Source organism: Corythoichthys intestinalis, chromosome 3, assembly GCF_030265065.1.
Source record: "Corythoichthys intestinalis isolate RoL2023-P3 chromosome 3, ASM3026506v1, whole genome shotgun sequence".
NCBI classification, from domain to species: domain Eukaryota; kingdom Metazoa; phylum Chordata; class Actinopteri; order Syngnathiformes; family Syngnathidae; genus Corythoichthys; species Corythoichthys intestinalis.
Window position 1 is genome coordinate 27,367,877 of NC_080397.1, and position 20,948 is coordinate 27,388,824.

The following is a 20,948-nucleotide window of genomic DNA, read 5'->3' on the forward strand; positions in this document are numbered from 1 at the left end:
TTCTCGAGCACCCCTAGACTTAAACTAAAGTATCGTTATACAAAAGTGATTTGAAGAAAAAAAATAATGAAAAAAATCTGAGATATCTAAGGACCGATCTCAGTCTGAGGCATCATAGACTATCCCAAGACTCAAACCAAAGTACTCTCATGATATTCTATGTGTGATTTCATTTCAGATTTTTTTTCATGTCAGTTCATGTTCATCTCAGTGTCCCTCTAATGTGGAACCATTCTTGGGACTTGCACTCTGAAGCCATCGAGTTGCATTACGGTAATACACATAATGTAAACAATGATCCAAAGAAGGACAGTTAGCTTGACTTTGTTGTTTCTTGTGGAGGCTGGCTTGACAGCAGTAGTTTTGCAAGTTAGCAAGTTCACACAGATCAGTGCTATGCTAACTCTGATAGAGGTCGGACTTTTAGTAGCACGAACATTGACATCTTTTTACATTACTTACAGTGGCTTGTGCTAGCCGGAAAAAAAACTTCTAATATCCCTCCTCTTCGAATGGGATGGAGGAGGCGGCATGTTATATCTCTGTCGGCGGGTTGAGTGTGCGTCTGGATTTGTGTAGCTTGAGGAGGGGGCGGGGGGTCAATTCATCAGCCAATCAAACATACGTTTGAGGGGGGGGGGGAATGGACTGGCACATTCAGCAAGTGAAAATGGATAAATGTAAGTCTGAACATAATGAAAATAATTCACTTAATAATGGAAGTGTTAATTCTATTCTTACAACATATGGGAAGACAATCTAAATTACCCATATAACTGAACTAATTATATAATGCAAATAAGGTGGCTTAAAAGTTGGTGGGGACAATTTAAGCATCCTGAAAAGTTGGTAGTGTTACAGTATGTCCCTACCGTCCCTATGCAAACCTACGCCCTTGCTTTACGTTCAAATGTGTATGCAGTAATTTTGTGTTAAAAGAAAAAAATGTCCTTGAATTGTGTTGTGATACGGGGAATCGTATGATATGGATCCAAACACAGACTTTAAAATTAGAAGTATTTATTACAAAAACGAGAACAAAGGGAGCACGCAAAAACACGCGAGAGAAACAAAGGGAGCACGCAAAATCACGCGAGGTAAAATGCAACGCAAAATGGGCACGAACCGAGTCGGCGAGAGAACTAAGGGGAAGGCAATAATGGCCAGAAAAAGCTGAATCAAATGACAGCAAAGTCCAACAAAAAATACTACTAGCAATGAGATAACAAAAGATACAACCGTAACAGGCAAGAGATCTCCAGAAGACGCACACAGCGGTAAGCAAGCATGTAGAATGTAATAGTCCGACACTTGCAGGTGGTGACAGACTTCCTTAAATATTGCGCTTTCCTAATCAAGCACAGGTGTGTCGCATTACCCTGCCAATCTGGCTCAATCAGGTGCTGCATAAAGAAAGAACTGAGAACACACTCAAAACATGACAAATTGTCCTAAAACATCAGGAAGTGGCCCAAAAGTGTACATAAAGTAACCTGGGAAAGCCCCCAAATCATCAGAAAGTGACCCAAAATCCACATGAACTGGCCTGAAAATGCCCAAAATCAACAGAACGTGACCAGTAAACAGGAAGAGACCCAGGAATGGCCTAAAAGCAACAGGAACTGGTCCATAATGTTGAGGAAGTGACTGGAAAATGCCTCCAAATGGACAGGAAATGACCTAAAATGAACAGGAAGAGTGAGTGTGCATGTGTGTGTAAAAAATGTGGTGTCGATACGGTATCTGCATCAACCTGGTCTCGGAATCGGTATTGGAAACCATAAAATGGTATCGGTGCAACACTAGTTGTGATGTTCCTTTTTTCACGCCACTATTTATTTTACCTTTAAAAGCTTCATAGGATGTTCCTCTTTTGCGACTGACTGTGATGTTTTCAGAACCCTTTTTTTTTTCATTGCTGCGCTCCCCGGTGCAACAAAATATCTCCATATCGTGGCCTACTTTTATCCAAGCCAAGCCTTTGTTCCGCTACCAGCTCAAAAAAATGCAGGCGGATAGAACGCGCCGCGTATTAACGCTTTGCTTTTTGCCTGACGCCTTGATCTGCCGTATCTGTAGGTGAGACGTTTTGTCCTCAAAGCAACAAAACAGCAAGTGTTTGAAGCAATTGAAGTAGGGTTTGTGCGGAATGCATGAACGATCATGTTTGAGTCCAAGCTTGTTTAATGATTGGGTAAAACTGATTTCCATTTTGAAAAAAATATCAGGTGAACTCTTTGTTTTTGGTATACAAAAAAGAATGGACTCTTGTTGAAGCTTTTTTCAAATCCCGTAGTAGTTGAAAGCTACATCATCAGCACTTGTATGATCAAAGGCCATGGGTTGTGTTTGTGTTTTGGGTGTAAGATTTCCACGAACGATTATTTTGATAGCCGATTAATCAGTGATTATTTTAGCCATTGGTCCACCAAATCAATATAAGGAATGAGAAAGACTTTACTGTTTTATTTAATATTATTTAAATGAAAAAAATTAAAGGATGTAGAAGAGTTTATAGTTTTTGGCAGCCCTTTTAATTTTCGTCTTAGTCTTTTGGACAAAAATACTTATTAGTCTTTGTCATGTTTTAAAATGTGTTCGTCTTCATCCAGTTGTAGTCGACAATTATTCAATGTTTTCTTCTGTACACTTCAAAAGTTTTAGGTTGACAACCGCGCTCAATGTCAAATGCTTTTTTTTTTTTTATGGTGCTTTAAATATGCCACATGATTGAACTGGCCAGCTTGATCATAGGACTTCCAACTACAAGCTTGTTTTTGGTCACGTGACTGTTTAATTACGTGTCACTGGTATAATGTGTGTTATCTGAAGCAAAAATCAATCACATTATCAATGTAAAAACTCTAGTGTAGCCAAAGTAACAGAGTAAGATTAGCGTTTCTTCTTCACACATCTCAAGTAAAGGTAAAAAGTATGTCCTCGTAAAACTACTCATATAAGTACATTTTTTTCAAAAAGTTACTCAAGTAAATATAACGGAGTAAATGCAATGCTTTACTACTCACTTCTGCACAGAGGCAAGAGTTAAAATAACAAATACTGCGTCTCCTCCACCTCCCAAGACTGGCTTGATCCAATCAGCCGCCGTCTGCTGTCACACACCAACACATACGCGCACGCCATTGTTGACACCAGCTGGGGCTAATGATGCGATGGCTGCGGCGGTATTGCCGCCACATGGGGTCTGCTTGTCTGAGCCCAGCCTAGCGCGAACGGGTCTCGCATGCCAAAATAAAAAGATTGCACTACGGCTGTGATAAAAACGGCTATTGTGAGGTCTTTTTCATTTACACGGCAGACTCTGAAAGCGCTACAGTAAGCAAGTGCGAGAGCGGAAGGTGGCCGGGGTTAATTGGCATTGAAGTTCAAATGACTTTTTAAGTGCAGGAGGCATGTTTGTCCTCATTGATTTTGCTGACTGGGAGTGGTTTATAAACAGTGTTCGCAGGAAGAAAAAAACTCGGAGGTAATGGAGTAGAATACCTCTGCGCGTGCAGAAAGAGTTGCTGCAATGAAAGTAGGGCTGACACAAACAATTATTTTAGTAGTCGATTCATCGCAGATTATCTTCACGATGGGTCAACTCAGCCACTCGTATTACCGTAATTTTCAGTTTATAAATAGCTATGTTTTAATTTTAATTATGTGTAAACATCGGGTTTGGAAGGAGGATAGGCAGGGGGAGGTTGTAGACATGCTGGGCGCTTGTGGCCCACATTTATTTAAATAAAAATAACAACAATCAAAAGGAACCAAAACTTCCGTCATCGGCCTTGATTGCAATTGCTTCATCAGGTGTTGCCTAATGCAATTGCCGGCAGGCGTGGTGGTCGCTGCCCAGGGGTGTTGCTGTCCATGATGCTGACCGCTGTGGTGAGCCCTGTTGCACTGGGACGCCACATTATATATGAACAAATATCATTTTTTTATCAAATGTGGTGGGTGGTGGGAGCGAACGTATCCAGGGTGACCCCTTCAAAAAAACGGAAACTTTTTAACAGTCCAATAAAAGTAAGAGTGAGGGAAGAAAAAAAATTAGTCTAGTATACTATTGTAATCGAAACTTTGAAACATGCCATTTAAAAAACAATGATGGAATTTTTTATTTTTATTTTTTATATTTAACTACTTTTCTTAAATGCTGTTGTATGGATTCTTAAAATCTGCCGTTGTGATTGCTCATCGATTCCTCATCTGAGCTGTGATACCGTGAATTTCATCCTGAATTCACAATGGTTACTCAAATGGCACATTGTTCACTTACTCAAGGTCTCTATCTCACAGTGCTTCCACTTGCTCATGTCGGCCAATCCTCAAAAAATTCCCGGTTTTTCAACAGAGGTCAACAGCAGATTTCAAGAATGCATTCATGCAGAAGGACGCCATTTAAAGAACGTCATTTTTAAAAGAAAATCCACCATGGTTTCTTTAATGCGATGTTTTAAGGTTTTTATTAGAATGAATGAAATATTTTTCTTCCATCACTCTTAGTTTTATTGGCTTGTTAAGAAGTTCCCGATTTTTTGGGTCACTCTGTATTTCGAAGTTTACAGCTGTTATATTATTCTTGGCTTTATATTTTAGCTGGAAAAGTGCGTTGGAATCTAAAACGATGGCAATAAATATTATAACTATGTTACCTGTGTTTCCATGAGTTTTTCGCAAAATATAGTTTATAGTTATAAAGTAACTATAACGACTTTAATCCCTTAATGTTATGATTTATTTTCTCGTAATATTACTTCAATCTCCAAACCTTACGCCTAAAGTAGTTTTGTTTTTGTTTTGAAGGACGCCATTTAAAGAACGTCATTTTTAAAAGAAAATCCACCATGGTTTCTTTAATGCGATGTTTTAAGGTTTTTATTAGAATGAATGAAATATTTTTCTTCCATCACTCTTAGTTTTATTGGCTTGTTAAGAAGTTCCCGATTTTTTGGGTCACTCTGTATTTCGAAGTTTACAGCTGTTATATTATTCTTGGCTTTATATTTTAGCTGGAAAAGTGCGTTGGAATCTAAAACGATGGCAATAAATATTATAACTATGTTACCTGTGTTTCCATGAGTTTTTCGCAAAATATAGTTTATAGTTATAAAGTAACTATAACGACTTTAATCCCTTAATGTTATGATTTATTTTCTCGTAATATTACTTCAATCTCCAAACCTTACGCCTAAAGTAGTTTTGTTTTGAGATAGACATTATGTAGACAAAGAGAAACCAAACAACTTCCGGTTCACGTAACGTAATAATAAGCAACAAAACAACTTTACTGTCATAATATTACAGGATTTTAATCCTGTAATTTTACAATGTATGATTTAATTCTCGTAATATTATGAGTTTAATCTTGTAATATTACGACTTTATTGTCATAATAGTATAGGGTGACCATATTTTGATTTCCAAAAAAGAGGACAATAGGCCCGGCCTCAAGGTAATTGAATTTTACCCGAAGTTCACTCAAAGATGCCTATATCACTTTAATATATTTAAAGTGTGCCTCCTCCGTCTGGATAGAAAAAGAGTTTTAGAAAAAAAAATTATAGCCATATAGTCTATAACCAAAGACACAAATTCAAATTCTCAGAGGTTACCCAACAGGCTTTATTTTTCCTAAAAAATAATCAAATAAAAACGCAAAAAAAAAAACAAAAAAAAAATCGGAATTAAATAAGGATAAAATATAATAATAATACTGTAATATAATGCACGCCCATGGAAATGTAGTCCAATTAATACACCAACACAGCAGGCCATGTGCCAACTAAACATTTTTATATATTCCTGTCACGACAATTGTCGTTGACAAATTGTTATTCCCACTCAATTATTATTCTCATTCAATGTTCTAGATTGCACACAAAATATAACCAGAGGTGGGTAGAGTAGCCAAAAATTGTACTCAAGTAAGAGTAGCATTACTTCAAAATAATTTTACTCAAGTAAAAGTAAAAGTAGTCATCCAAAAAATGTACTCAAGTACAAGTAGAAAAGTATCCAGTGAAAAGAATACTCAAGTAATGAGTAACATTGTGAGTAACTGCTTTTTTTTTTTTTCCTTCTTTTTTTAAACCATGGTATTGTTTTTTTTTTCTGTCAGCACAAACTTATCGATATGAACTATTGTTATAATGATACTGTACAACAACCCATTACATAAACACACCCTAAGCCTAAGCCAAAGAAATACGAAAAATCATTGAATTCCGGCGAGAGAGAGAGAGAGGGAGAGAAAAAAGACAGAAATAAAGCATTATTCATCCAAAGAGCACACATGCCCACATGCCCGCTAGTGGAAAAAATAGTTCCTAGTTTGAATAGTGAATGTTTCCTTCATAGTTACTATTATGAAATTAAAAATATCATATCTCCGGTTTTTCGTGGTCAATCGGTGCCAAATAAAAACTGGGAGAGAGGTTTAAATCCACGCTTTAGAGTCATGTTGAGTGCAGCCCTCTATGTCAAATAATTCATTTTTTATAATGCTTTTGAGGCGCTACATGATTGAACAGGCTGGCGTGATCGTATAACGGTAAGCTTGCGTCTGATTGGTGTAATGGAGTCATGTGATTATTGTTGTGACATCTCATTGGTGAAATTAGTAGCGCTACACTTGGCATCGCTGGCAAAAAAATATATATACAGTGTATCACAAAAGTGAGTACACCCCTCGCATTTCTGCAGATATTTAAGTATATCTTTTCATGGGACAACACTGACAAAATGACACTTTGACACAATGAAAAGTAGTCTGTGTGCAGCTTATATAATACAGTTAATTTATTTTTCCCTCAAAATAACTCAAAATATAGCCATTAATATCTAAACTTCTGGCAACAAAAGTGAGTCCCCCCCTAGTAAATACGTACACCCCTACATATCTAAATTGAGTACTGCTTGTCATTTTCCTTCCAAAATATCATGTGACTCGTTACAGGAGTGCTATCAGCATTGCTGCAGAGATTGAAGAGGTGTGTGTGTGTGTGGGGGGGGGGTCATTCCCACCACCATGCTTGACTGTAAGCATGACACACTTATCTTTGTACTCCTCACCTGGTCGCCGCCACACATGCTTGAGACCATCGGAACCAAACAAATTAATCTTCTTCTGATCAGAATATAGGACATGGTTCCAGTGCTTTGTTGACATGTCTTCAGCAAACTGTTTGCGGGCTTGCTTGTGTACCATCTTCAAAAGAGGCTTCCTCCTGGGGTGACAGCCATGCACACCAATTTCTTGTAGAGTACGGCATATGGTCTGAGCACTAACAGGCTGACCCCCATACCTCTTCAATCTCTGCAGCAATGCTGACAGCAATCCTATAACGAGTCACATGACATTTTGGAGGGAAAATGACTACAGGCTGACTGCTAAATATCTGCAGAAATGCGAGGGATGTACTCACTTTTGTGATACACTGTTCATATCCAATATGTAGAATAAAGAGGAATAATGTAACGACCAAAGTAGTGGAGCAAGACTAGCATTTTTTCTACGCAGATCTACCCAAGCAAAAGTAAAAAGTATGGCTTAGTAAAACTACTCAAAAGTTACTCAAGAAAATGTAACAGAGTACATGTAACATGTTAATACTAACATGTTAATACTCACCTCTGACAATAACCGAAATAAAAAGAAAAACGATTCAAACAGTATGTTTTCAAATGCAGTAGTTTAAAACTACCTTTCTCATAATGCTTAGCGCAGCTTAGCTCACTGACAGCTAACCTATTAGTGAGCACTGGTAGCCAAGGCAAAATCAAACATTGCAATAAAAGTTTACAATCATCGCCAGCTCAACGATGCGACACCAAACGGGATTTTACAGATCACACCAGTACGAAGCTCCAACAGAAGTCAACAGTTGTCGAAAGTAAGTTTAGAAAGTGTGCATACCAATAGCATGTGAGCTCCTTTTGTGACAAAGGTTTGTTTGTGAATGAGAATTGAAAGTTGACGCTTGATAAAGCGTGTCTATGACTGCGCATGGACAGGATGTGAAAAGTGGACATGTCCGGGCAAAAGAGGACGTTTGGTCACCCTATAATACAGGGTGTTCCAAAATGTTTGACCCCATTTCGTAGGCCAATAATTTAGACGGTTTTCGTTGGAATGACCTCAAATTTTCAGAGCTCGTGTTTCAAGTTTCAAGTTTTTATGTGTAACGTTTGGCATTAATATCTTTTCTGGCATTTTGCGTGTTAAGAGTATGCTCAGACTCAATCACCGAAGACAGTGCAGCGTGCCTTCTTCACAAATTTTGCAAAGAAGGCACCAACTCCAAAACAAATTGGGACTTGGCACCAAAAATGTCAAGAAATTTCAGTTTGGCACGAGCTCGAATACCGACTTGACGTGTGTAGAGTCACAGGCGACGCTCATATTAGACATTTATGAATACCTGTTATACAACCAACAAATATTTGTACTTTTCTTTGTAAATTTCACCAATAAAACTTGACCTTCAACATAAACTGTATTTAGTCTCATTAAGCTCCATCAAGTACTTTCCGAGATATGGGCATTTAGAATGGGGTCAGCCATTTTGGAACACCCTGTAATACGCCTTTACTCTTGTAATATTACAATATACGACTTAATTCTCATAACATTGCAATTCTAATCTAATATTTTTAATATTCTCGTAATCCTAGTTTTTCTGTCTCTCTTTGTACTTTTTATTCTAGATTTTGTTGACAGGCTGTTGAAAAAGGCTTGCTAAGCTTTGGCAACTGAAGTCAAATGAATGAGAAAACATATTTGATTAGCTGCCTCATCGTCTTCGTTGAAATATGTTGCTGAAATATTATCATGTGACAAGAAAAACACGCTCGGTCTGAACGTAGACCGTTGTACTTTATAAAAGTTTGCATCCACTCATTTAATTCATACACCAATGAGTAGCTGCTGCCTAGCGCAACAGGAACAATTTTAGGGTTCAGTGTCTTGCCCAAGGACACTTTGACAGTGGTCATTTGGAGCTGCTAACCTTTCAGTGACCGGACGAGCCAATCAAGCAGGTGCCCCAAAGCCGCCCTAAAATGATGGATGCTTGGATGGAGTGTGAAGGGATTCATGATGAGAAGAATTTGTCTTTGCTGGACAGCTTGATGGATGAAAGAGAGATGGATGGATCCTGTAGGTTCCCTTCATGGTTCACTGATTTCAACTCATGTGATATGATTTCCCACTTAGGTTGCTTGATGTTCTTTTTGATCCAGTCTTCCTATTTTTGAGCACTCCGCCCAAACCGCTAACCTTTCGGGTTTTTTTTTTTTTATTAGAAATCGAAAGGTCAAACAAGGAGCTCTGAGTCTGTGAAGAGCAGCAGCAAGTTGCCGGAGAATAACTAGCGGCGCAATAACAGCGGTCTTGTTTTCCTCCCCTCTTCCCACATGTGAGATTTCCATTTCCTAACGGCGAGCGAGAAGGAAATTAAACAATGCGAACAGAACGACGCCCAGCGAGCATTTATGCCTCGGCCGTAAAGCCCGGACAGGCTGAATTTACGAGGCTTCGCCGCCGTAAATACTGCGCTCGGGAAATGTGATTAGGCTCATAAATAGGATATTCCCCGCTGTCCTACCCTTCACCCGAGGAGTCTTGTAAAAGCATATGTTCGGGACACTTCTCTGCTTTCCTACGTTGCCAGCCGTCCGTGTGCGATCTTTAAGATCTTTCTTTACGTTTACAACTGGGCCACATCATCTGGAGAATCATTGTTCATTGGAAAACATAACAAAGACATTAAAAATACTGTTGGAATAATAAAAAAAGAGCACGCCAAAGATGCGGATTATTTAATGTAATCGTGGGTGTGAAGCTCTATAAAGACATGTAAGGCATGTCACCAGTTTTGCTTTGAACAACCAATCAGAAGACGGAACTATTACGATGTCATCAACAACCAGCTCTGATTGTTTATTAGTCGTCAATGAAAGACAGCAAAATAATTGTTATATAGGTTTTAGTAGTATATTGCCAAAACAATGGTAAACTTTTTATTAACATTATTACGTGTCTGTCGTCATTATCGCCATGAATAGAGATGTTCCTGAAGTGCACATTTTGGCAAGCAAACAGCGCCCAATTTGCGCTGACTTGCTCCATTGATGGGATTCCATATGCCATAGGGTTGTCAAAAGTATCAAAAAGTATCAGAGTATCGATACAGAAATGTATTTGGATACTCAGGTGTTGTTTTTGCAATTTCACCAGAAATTTGTTGTCATAGGGAGAATTAGATCTTGCACTACTCTCAATAGTAATGGAGGATCTTATTTAAAGTATCCTCATTAACACATTGGCTGGCATTGATGGCACTAGACATTCGTTGCATATCCTCCCACTTCCAATTGATTGGACGTCTACTAGCGCTAAACTCATTTAAGGAAGGATTATACAACCTTTTTTCACCACAGACCAGTGTGAAGTGGGCCTTTTTTTTCACGAACCAGCAAAGTGTGGCAGAAAAATAGAGCAAACACAACAGGGCTAAAAACGCATGTTAAATGTTGGTAAAATGTAACTCACTATAGGGTCAAGCAGTAGGAGGTCTGAGCTTTTTTCTTTGAGACGAGGTGGTCCCATTGTGGTGGGAATTGAGATTGGCAAATTCGGCAAATATCCTTGGTTGCTGGCATAATCAGTTCTTCTCTATTCATGAAAGGTTTTTTAGCTTTAGAAATCTGGTTCGCCACAAGGTATGATTCTCTCAGTGCATTTGCTTTTGTTGATGCGGTGGTCCTCAGTAATTGTTTCTGTCCTTTGTGCTTGCACTTTTTTCTATTCCAGGGGGCTTCGTCTCTTATGTGCCGAAGCATCTTTGAAGGCTTCATTGCCTCTTTTGCTAGCTTTTGGCAATATATTATGCAGAGCGGACTGGCGCCTGAGAGTCACTTTTTGTAACAAACCCATATTTTAAGTATGATTCTTGGTATTGTATGTTCAAAGAAGTTTTTGTTTTCTTCGAGGTTGTAAGCTCCTCTTGTGGCTCTTCAGGTGGCCTTTTCCCGGTAAAAAAAAGCTGTCCAAAGACATCTGTTTTTCGGTCATCTTCGCTAGCGTGAGGACTTATTATTTCTAGGAACAAATCTGATGCGCCTACGTCATTATTGAGGACATACATACTAAAAAAAAAAAAAAAAAAAAGATGTTAGCTCCAATGGATTTCTATGGTGACATCCTTTCCAGTTTTATTGTTATATTTATAAAGTACACAGGCATGTTAGTGTGTCAAGAGGCACAGGACAAAGTTACTTTGACCAGAAAGCGGTCATTAATAAATTATTTATCATTTATGTGCGGCCCGGTAGCAAATGCGCCACCTACTGGTACCTAGCACCTTGTGGCCTGGAAGTTAGGGATCCCTGATTTAAGAGTTGTAATTCAGTTGTTCACAGCCACATGATTGGACGTCAGTCGTGTGCTCTGAAAGAGTTCATAAAAAAAAAACTAACTTTTCATTCATTTATGTAGTATCAAAAATTGTATCGTATATCAAGCATTTATTTTGATGGATAGAAATTTTAGTATTTTAGTATTGCGACAACAGTAATATACAATAGTAGTACCACAAATAGGCCCAAAGATGTCACTATCTCCACTCAGTAGTTAGCCAATTGACTCCCCAATGCTAACAGTATGTGAGTAATGCATGCTAGACAATTGAAATTAGCTACACAAAGAGAACACAGACAACACAATTCGTTCCAATATCAATATTAATTAACTTATTATTACTGCAGTTATGACAACTATGATACAGCAATTTTAAATGGTAAAACCACAAGTATTAGTAGATAAATAGATATCTTAAGTTGAAGCAACAATTGTTACATTTACCATTTTGTAGCGAGTCAGTTCAATTTCATTAAAAAAAAAAAAAAGTGAGTGGGGTGCAGCTGCCATAATTGTATTTTTTACCAAATAACAAAAAATGCATTGTATCATGGCAGATCGATATCGTGATATAAAATTTTTTTCTATATGTTTCAATTCGCCAAATGAGCAAAGGTAAATTGTAATAAATATTTACCCTTACGTTGATTTTCTTCAGGTGGAGTGGCTAAGGAATGAAGAAATCATCGATCCGGCGGAGGACAGAAACTTCTACATCACCATCGACCACAACTTGATTATCAAGCAAGCCCGTCTGTCCGACACGGCCAATTACACGTGCGTGGCCAAGAATATCGTGGCCAAGCGACGCAGCACCACCGCCACTGTCATCGTTTACGGTATGCGGCAGGATCAAAATCTATGTCCTCTGCGTTGACGTTTTACTCTTCTTTCAGTGGTGAGATCCTTTCATAGTAAGACATAACCCCATCGATTCGAAACCTTATCCCACCCAAGATGCCTGTGTAGTTTGAGGTCAAACGTCAGATTAATCGGTCGATTTTTGTTCTTCTGTCGTGGCTGGCTGTTGTTCCAAACTAATGTTCTTCCAACTTTTCCGAACTATTGACCTACAACAGAGTGAGCATCCTATTGATTTTTTTCAAAGGATACCCTGAGAGGTGGGAGTCAGCATAGCAAACAGGGACTTTATGAAAAAAATCTTCTGAGACAGTTTAAGTTGAAGAGCAATTTGAAATATTTCAGGTCATAACGGTTTTGTAACACTTGTCATGATATGAAAATTTTCAACCTGATGTAGATGCTCCCAAAAATACTCAACACAATTTTGGAAAAGTGTATATATTTACATATAGGCTGCCATCAACAGCGAAGGACATCCAATCCATAAGAAGAGGGAGGTTTGGCGGTGAATGAACGAATAACCCTCCAGCCAACACAGGCCAGGCATTATTTATCAAAAATTCACATTTCAGATTCTATAATGACAAACAAATTAAACACCTAAATTCACCATTTACATTTTAATATTGCTTTATACTAGGGGTGTCAAACGATTAAAGTTTTTAATCGAGTTAATCACAGCTTAAAAATTAATTAATCATAATTAATCGCAATTCAAACCATCACAAAATATGCCATATGTTTATATCAATTATTGTTGGAATGGAAAGATAAGACACAAGAGGGATATATACATTCAACATACGGTACATAAGTACTGTATTTGTTTATTATAACAATAAATCAACAAGATGGCATTAACAGTAACATTCTGTTAAAGTGATCCATGGATAGAAAGACTTGTGGTTCTTACAAGATAAATGTTAGTATAAGTTATAGAAATTTTATATTAAAACCCCTCTTAATGTTTTCGTTTTAATAAAATTTGTAAAATTTTCAATCAAAAAATAAACTAGTAGCTCGCCATTGTTGATGTCAATAATTACACATTTCGCATGGTGCTGAAACCCATGAAATCAGTCACACCCAAGCGCCAGCTGAGGGCGACAAAACTCCAAAAAACACAAGTAACAAGTGCACATGACACTGTGTAGTCATTTTAATCTGTTTGAGCGGGGCATGTGCGTTAATTGAGTCAAATATTTTAACATGATTAATTAAAAAAAATAATTTCCGCCTGTTAACGCGATAATTTTGACAGCCCTACTTTATACCTATTCCCACTGACCCATATATAAATCATGAAATCATGAGTGTTTTAAACAAACAAATTGAATTAGACAGAACAGTATGTCAAAAGCAAGCACATTACTTTAAATTAGCTGCTAATTAAGCATTCACAATGTACATACTGTCAGTAGTACATTAACTGTATCTACTGGCGGAGTGATTTAAGCGACTAGATCTAGCCTCGTGCTAATCACTAATTAGCATGATATTTACACAAGAACGATAGCATAACCCCGACAATAATATTTAACACTTCTAGAACTCCGATTGTTCTTTATGAATTCTCGACCAAGATATAGTGTAGCGAAATAACATATTAGAACATAATTAAGCATTGAGGCTTAATCTATAACATGCCTTGCTTACTATAGCTCAAAATGAGTAACCACAGCTCTTCACATCAACATACGTGCAACAAGAAATTAACCTGTTAGACATCGATATAAATCAGATCATCATTTTGTATGATTTTTGCATTACATTTGTACCGGAAACCTGCTATACTCATTCACGAAGTTCACAGGATGATTCTCAATGTAGGCATGGTAAATAGGTAGTTATTACATATTCACTGTTGCTACCAGAGGGCATTGTATTCTCCCAAATCAATAAAGCGAAATACAACACTTTCAAAACAAACTATTACAACGCCACTTTAATCAAGCAAATCATCGAATCGGCAAAGTTGAATTTGAAACGTTTTATTCTCATCGCATAATCGTTGCAGCACTACTACTATGTTCTGTTCTCATCCTAAAGTCAGCTGAAATAGTCTCCACCCAACCCCTGACCCTAGTAAAGACAAGCACTCAAGAATATGGACGGATGGATTATGGTACACTTTGCACGTAGCATTTAAAAGACTGCTGCCAGGTCCCATCTGCCGCTTGAAATTAGCTCTGCACTAGTGCCAACTGCCTCACTCTCATTTCCATCCACCGGATGTGCCTTGAGCCAGTCTTTCGCATCCAAGGCATATATTTTACATGAGTAGAATCTCTGGGTACACCACTGGAAACAATTGTAAGAAAAGTAGTCAATCCAACAAATCACGCAAAGCAAGGAATTTCCCAATGGATTGGATGGCTAGCACCGTCAATGGCAGCCAATGAGCTAAGTTAGGGTAAAATCCTATTGACGCGTTCAAATTCTGCCTGTGAGTTATTAAAAATAATAATAAGCACATTTACTGAGCCACTAGCTGAGCCCTCGTTTCTGCTTTCTGCCAGTCTTAGAAGAGACGAAAACAATGCGCATATACCCCCCCAACACACACACAAAAAAAACATACCCCAATATTTCCCTCCAGTGCATCCGTCGCCGAATGCTTCAATCAGAAATAACTGCATGCGTGTGTTTGTGTGCGCTGGCTACAGACAGACAGCCCGAGATGGAGTGGTTTGACACTGATGTATCCTTACAGAAATAGATTGTTCAATCTGCGGTTCAATCTCCTCGGCACCCCCTCGGGGGCCCGACTGACGCTGTTGACAAGGTGAAAAAGTTGCTGGGTTGGATACATAAAAGGATGGTGGGGAGGACACGACGTGAAAAAGCAAGAATTGACCTATTTTGGCTTCATTTAATGGCAAAGTCCTGCTCCAAACATTGACCGACGCATCCTGTTAACCCTGTGTGTAAACAGTTGCTTTAGTCATAAGGGTACATGATATGCTGCTCAAAGGCAAAAAAAAGAAGAAGAAGGATGTCCGCATATCCAGCTTTATATGCTGTTTCTTTTTCAGTACCATTTCCCTTTAGAAATCTTCTAACATCATGATATATTCACCGGGCACAAAACATTTACCTTCTAGTTGCTGAGTGATAATATATATAAATAGAAGATGCACTTTCTTGAGAAGTTGCTCTGCTTATCGGTAAACTCCTGTTGGGGACTTCCTGTTGATTTTTGGGCATTTTCAGATCATTTTCTGTTCATTTCAGGTCACTTACAATTTATTATGGGGCATTCACTTTCAAATGATTTCCAGGCATTCTGTTTTCACATTCTAGATGTTTTTTTTGTCAAAAACGATAATGTTTTTGTGCCTGTTGTTTGTGCTATTGGAAGTGAATGGGGCCACTGAAATTGTAATGGGAAGTTTTTGTTCAATTTTGGTGCCGTTGTATGTTTTTGCTAAAAACTGACTTTAAAAACCTTTGTGAGACATGATTTTTTACAATTTTTAAAATATTTTTTATGCATGAATTATGTGAATCTGACAAAACTGCAGGACAAGTAGCATTTTGGAACATTAAAAATGTGTAGTTTTCTTCTTGTGGTCAAAAACTAAACAATCTATATTTTGGCCGTTGGGGGTAAAATCAGGTGAGAGCCATTGGAACGTTTTAAAGTTGGAATGCTGTCGAAGTGTGTGGCCTGTCCTGCGAGCCAAAAAAGTGAACGGGAAAAAATGCAAATGTTACACGCGTGTGGGGAACTTTACTTTCTTTCCACAACAAATAACTGATTTTTCTAACTTCACAGTCAACGGCGGCTGGTCCACTTGGACGGAGTGGTCGGTTTGCAACAGCCGTTGTGGGCGAGGCTTCCAGAAACGAACCCGGAGCTGCACTAACCCCGCGCCTTTGAATGGTGGACTACCTTGTGATGGACAGGCTATCCAGAAACTGCCTTGTACCTCCTTGTGTACTGGTGAGTTTGACCAAAATGTATGTTTTTGAGCGCTTTATCGTAGTATTTGCTTTCATAAAAAATGTGTGAATGTATATTTGTGGTGGTTTGTTCGGACAAAACTAGCGACATTGACAGTCGTAGACATCGAATCAATTTCAACTGGGATATGTGATCCTTCAATCGCTGCCAGCACCCCAGTTAAATTGGGTTGGATGTCTATAGCCATCAGTGGCAGCCAGTGAGTTAAAATACATTAGTCTAGTAATGGGAAAGGTTCTTAAACATTGAATGTGATTTTTTTGTAATTTAAGTTGATTATGAGCTGTAATGTCCTGTGAACATTTAATACAGTCACTCTTTTGGGTGCAAACTAATTTTAGACGTGGGCCACATCATAGCTTTGGTTTCCTTAAGAGCCATCTTTTCCGTCAACTAATGATGCCACAATTAATCATTTTATCCATTATCAAATGATATTTTAATGGTAATGAATCATTTACAGACTTTTTTTAAAACCTAGAAATAGGCGAAATCTTCTTTTTTGAGCCTCTTCATTTAAAATATTATCTTATATATTTTCTTTTTTTTTTTTTTAGGTTACATTACAAACAAACAAAAAAAGGAAAATCAGTAAATATTCTATTTTTATTTCTTCTCTTTTTTTCTGTTTTCATTCATTGTTTATTTACAGTTGCATCTTTTGTTAAATGTGTTTTTGATTTACTTTTAAATTATGAAAAAAGACAAATATTTATTTAAAAAAACGTAAGTACCCTTTGATTTCTGGAGTCCTCGATCTTTCATTGTGGGCTACAGAAAAGTCAATAATATATTATTTTCATGAAAAACATTGAGTCGATGCACATGCGTTACTTTTGCAGGTCACACAAAATGATGGGAAGGGTTGGATTTTCCCCCCGAGCTTTTAGTTTGACACCTGTACACGAGAGGCTAACCTGCTTACCACTTGTGGTACTCATACAACACTGATTTTGCTTAAACCTGTGGTTTGCTAGCATCCTGTGGCCTGAAATCAAATCAAAATCAAATTTATTTCAATCGCCTTTACAAAAACCCGAAGGACTCCGTGTAGTGACACACCTGAATTTTCGACAAAATAGGGCACCCTTTCTGAAATGTACCGCATTTTTTCAGACTAAAAGTCGACCTGTGTATAAGTTGTACCAGGCAAAAATTGCAAAAAGCATTAAAAAAAAAAGTTGCAGGCATAGCCAAACTTTCAAAAAACGTGCGACTTATACACCAGAAAATACAGTAATACATTATCAACAGCCCACAATTTTCTTAGTCTTGCAAGCAAGATGGTACTTTCCGATTCATAAATTGATCATACAGTACCATCTTGCAAACCAAACTGTAAAACCCCTTCCCCACTCATCTGAATTTTGAGCCAATCAGGAGAAGACGGCATGATCTGCAGACGTGACTAGGAAGCATCTATATACTTGAATACAATATCGGAGCGCAAAGCGCTTCCATTCCTGAAGTTCTCTCAAAAATAAACTTTGTTTCCTCATTAAAATAAGAGGAAAGAACATCAGGTAAAGCTTTTCTTGATGGGAAACTATGGTTTTTTTTCTCTTCTGCAAACCAATATATCATCCTGTGGCTTTGTGTCGATTGGTCGCCTTCTGAAGGCGTACCAGTCAGGGGAAAGAAGCGGAAGCAGCAGATTTGATATCGCCACGAAGCAAGTATCTGCTTGAATACTCTGGTAAAATCCAAAGCAGGTTTTTTAGATTTCCAAATTATGTCTAAAATGCCCTTCATTTCTTCATTAATAGAGGAGCAAAGAATGCCGCGAAAAGCATTTTCTTTTTTTTTTTTTTTTTTTTTTTTTACGAGAAACGATGTTTTGGCGAGTAATCATTGTCCACTCAGCATCATTATATTTTTTTAAGCTTCCTCCCATGAACCAGGTCTCGATTGGATCTTTCTCAGATTGATATGTGGAATATACTTGTAGCAGATATATGGAACAATCAATCTTTGTGCCAGGTAACCATTTATCCATAAATGGGTATAATTTCGCCGGTGGCTCCTGTGGGATATTTTTGCATTTCTCTGCAGCAAAGCAGAGACTTACAAGGAGACCGGAAGGCCTGGGATTCAACTGGCGGAGCACTTTTATGGTACGTAGGTTTTCAGTGCGGTTTTCGTAATGACGAGACACGCTTGCCAGATAGCTTTACGGCCACGGGATTAAGTTTCTTTCCTCCTTGTGATTTTCGATTGATAAACCTGAACTGAGCGGAGTGTGGCCTGTGTCTTTCAGAGGAGGCTGGCCACAAGCCAGAGCCGGACAATGAAGTTGCGGAGGACATCGGAAAAATCCGGGATTGCTCCAAGGGACTGACTGCCCCTGACCGACATCTTCCAACCTCATAAATCTTACTGTTTATGCATCTGTTTATTTTTCTTGTATAAATGTGGAATCCTCCATTGTCAACAAAATCATATGAAAAACTAAAATTGCTTTTAACTCAATGACTGCCATTGAATGAACGAATGAACGTTCGTCCAGTCAAAACATTTGTTCATACGCCCCTTCCACTCATAATGGACTAGACGTCTAGCACCGTCGGTGGGTAGAGTAGCCAAAAAGTTTACAAAAGAAAGAGTCGAGTTACTTCACAATAATATTAGTCAAGTAAAAGTCAAATTGGCCATCCAAAAAATGTACTAAAATACAGTACGTAAATAGGTAAAAAAGTATTCGATTAAAAAGAAACATGCTTACAATGTCTGATTTTGTTTAAACATTTTTTTTTCTCAGCAAAATGTCATTTACATATCAACTCTTATTGTTATACCGTACTATAGAAAATACACAAGAATCACTGAATTCCGTCTACAAAATGTACCGAAATTAAAAATCACCCATTCAAAGAGCATGAGTGCCATCTAGAAGAAAAACTTTTCCCTATCATATCGCTGCTTTTCTGTAGTCTATCGGTGCCAAATAAGAACTGGGAGATAGGTCGTCGTCCACACTTCAGAATAGAGTTGCCCGACTCTATATGGTGGCCGATGATATAAACCTGGTGAAAGCATTTAAAATAGTATCGGATTTTGCGCCAACATGTATGTTGACTTATAAGCTATTGTACAAGTCTGCAGTCTTTGTACATGGGCTGGTCACAGCTTCGCACAGCAACTATGCTTAAAAATGCCTCTAGATGGCTTTCAACTAAGATGCTTTGGATTTGTTAAGTGAGCAAAGACCATTCATTGTGCACAAATAAAATTAACAATGAATGAAAAATGATCAGTTACAAGAAAGAATTAGTCACACGTAAAAGTAATAAAACACACAATTCATAATTAAAAACCTGTGCCAAATCCCAGCAAATTGCATCTTGGGAATCGCCACTTACAGGCATTGTCTGGACTCTGGTCCATTATGTGATATGGCAGCGCCTTATTGACACTTTGCACTTGCCAGGATTATCTCAGATAGCACATGATCCAAAAAACTGATGTTTGCACTATTTTGAGTTGAATAATGATTATTGTGGTGCAATATTTCCCCACAGCTTCAGTTGAAGTTGTTCTCTTATTTTCACAGAATTTTTATTTGAAAAAAAAGTTGTTATATTTATCATTATTAAATCATCCAGTGGGGCACCACAACACAATTAGCCATATTATGTGAAGTCTACGGCCGCATATATAGGTTTGATATCTGCATCAGATTTTTGGAGCTGGACAACATCGGGTTAGCCGTTAAAAAGCCACTACCGTACAACTCTACTTTTGGGTAATGTTCAAATGCTCTAGGTGAATAGTGAATAGATTATTTTTTTACAGAGCTATAAAAATGTCACGTGATTGAACAGGCCAGCGTAATCATAGGAATTACGACTAAGCTTGTTTGTGGTCATGCGAGTATTTTTACGCCTGACTGGCATCATGAGTCATGTGATTATTCTTGCGACATCTGATTGATGAAACTGGTAGAGCTACTGTTGGCATCTCTGGCAAAGTTAAAGGAAAATTTAACATGTAAAGAGGATTCAACTCTTGTGTAGGCCAAAGTAGCGGAGTAAGTAGTGTTTCTTCTTTCCAAATCTACTCAAGTAAAATTAAAAAGTGTGGCCTGGTAAAACTACTCTTAGAAGAACATTTTCTCAAAAGTTACTCAAGTAAATGTAATGCAGTACTACCCACCTCTGACCATCAATGGCACTGAATTCACAGCCAGTCCTCCCAGTTTAAATGAACTGAATTTCTATCCTTAAAAAGGTGAGGTTCCCCTCTTTGTACGGTTTGTATTTTTTCTTCCTATATTTTTGCTTAAAACCATACACTCATAAATGGCTTTTCTGAATATACGATTATATTTGTAACACTCTTTCTTCCAATAAATATTTTTATACCTGCTTGAGCAATCTTGTGTGCTTTATTATTCTAACTTCAGTAACGTAAGTCATTGTGCATAATCTACTGATAATTTCTTTGAATCATTCCCTTGAATAATTGCCTAATTTTTTTGACATGTGAAGGCCTGTCAAGTCCCCACTCAGGTTGTTGCTGTTCTTGTGGACACTAACTCTGAAGTCCTACTTCTCTGTCATTCATGAACTAGTCGTCTTCAAACTTGGTAGCTATGTAGCACAGTGTCCTTCGATCCTTGAAGACCGTTTATTTTTTATATTTTTTCCTGTCATGCTGATAAATTACTTGCAGAATTAAAGTTAGGAGTTA

The 20,948-nt window shown here is 37.9% G+C and overlaps 1 protein-coding gene across 4 annotated transcripts in view; it reads left to right on the forward strand.

The window, feature by feature from the left end:
* LOC130912928 (netrin receptor UNC5C-like) overlaps nucleotides 1-20,948 on the forward strand; it is a 404,638-nt gene that overhangs the window by 318,994 nt on the left and 64,696 nt on the right. For all 4 annotated transcript variants that reach the window (XM_057831087.1, XM_057831088.1, XM_057831089.1 and 1 more), the window contains 2 exons: nucleotides 12,087-12,267; nucleotides 16,071-16,238. In XM_057831087.1, the coding sequence (XP_057687070.1) occupies nucleotides 12,087-12,267; nucleotides 16,071-16,238 (349 nt within the window). The remainder of the gene's footprint in view (nucleotides 1-12,086; nucleotides 12,268-16,070; nucleotides 16,239-20,948) is intronic.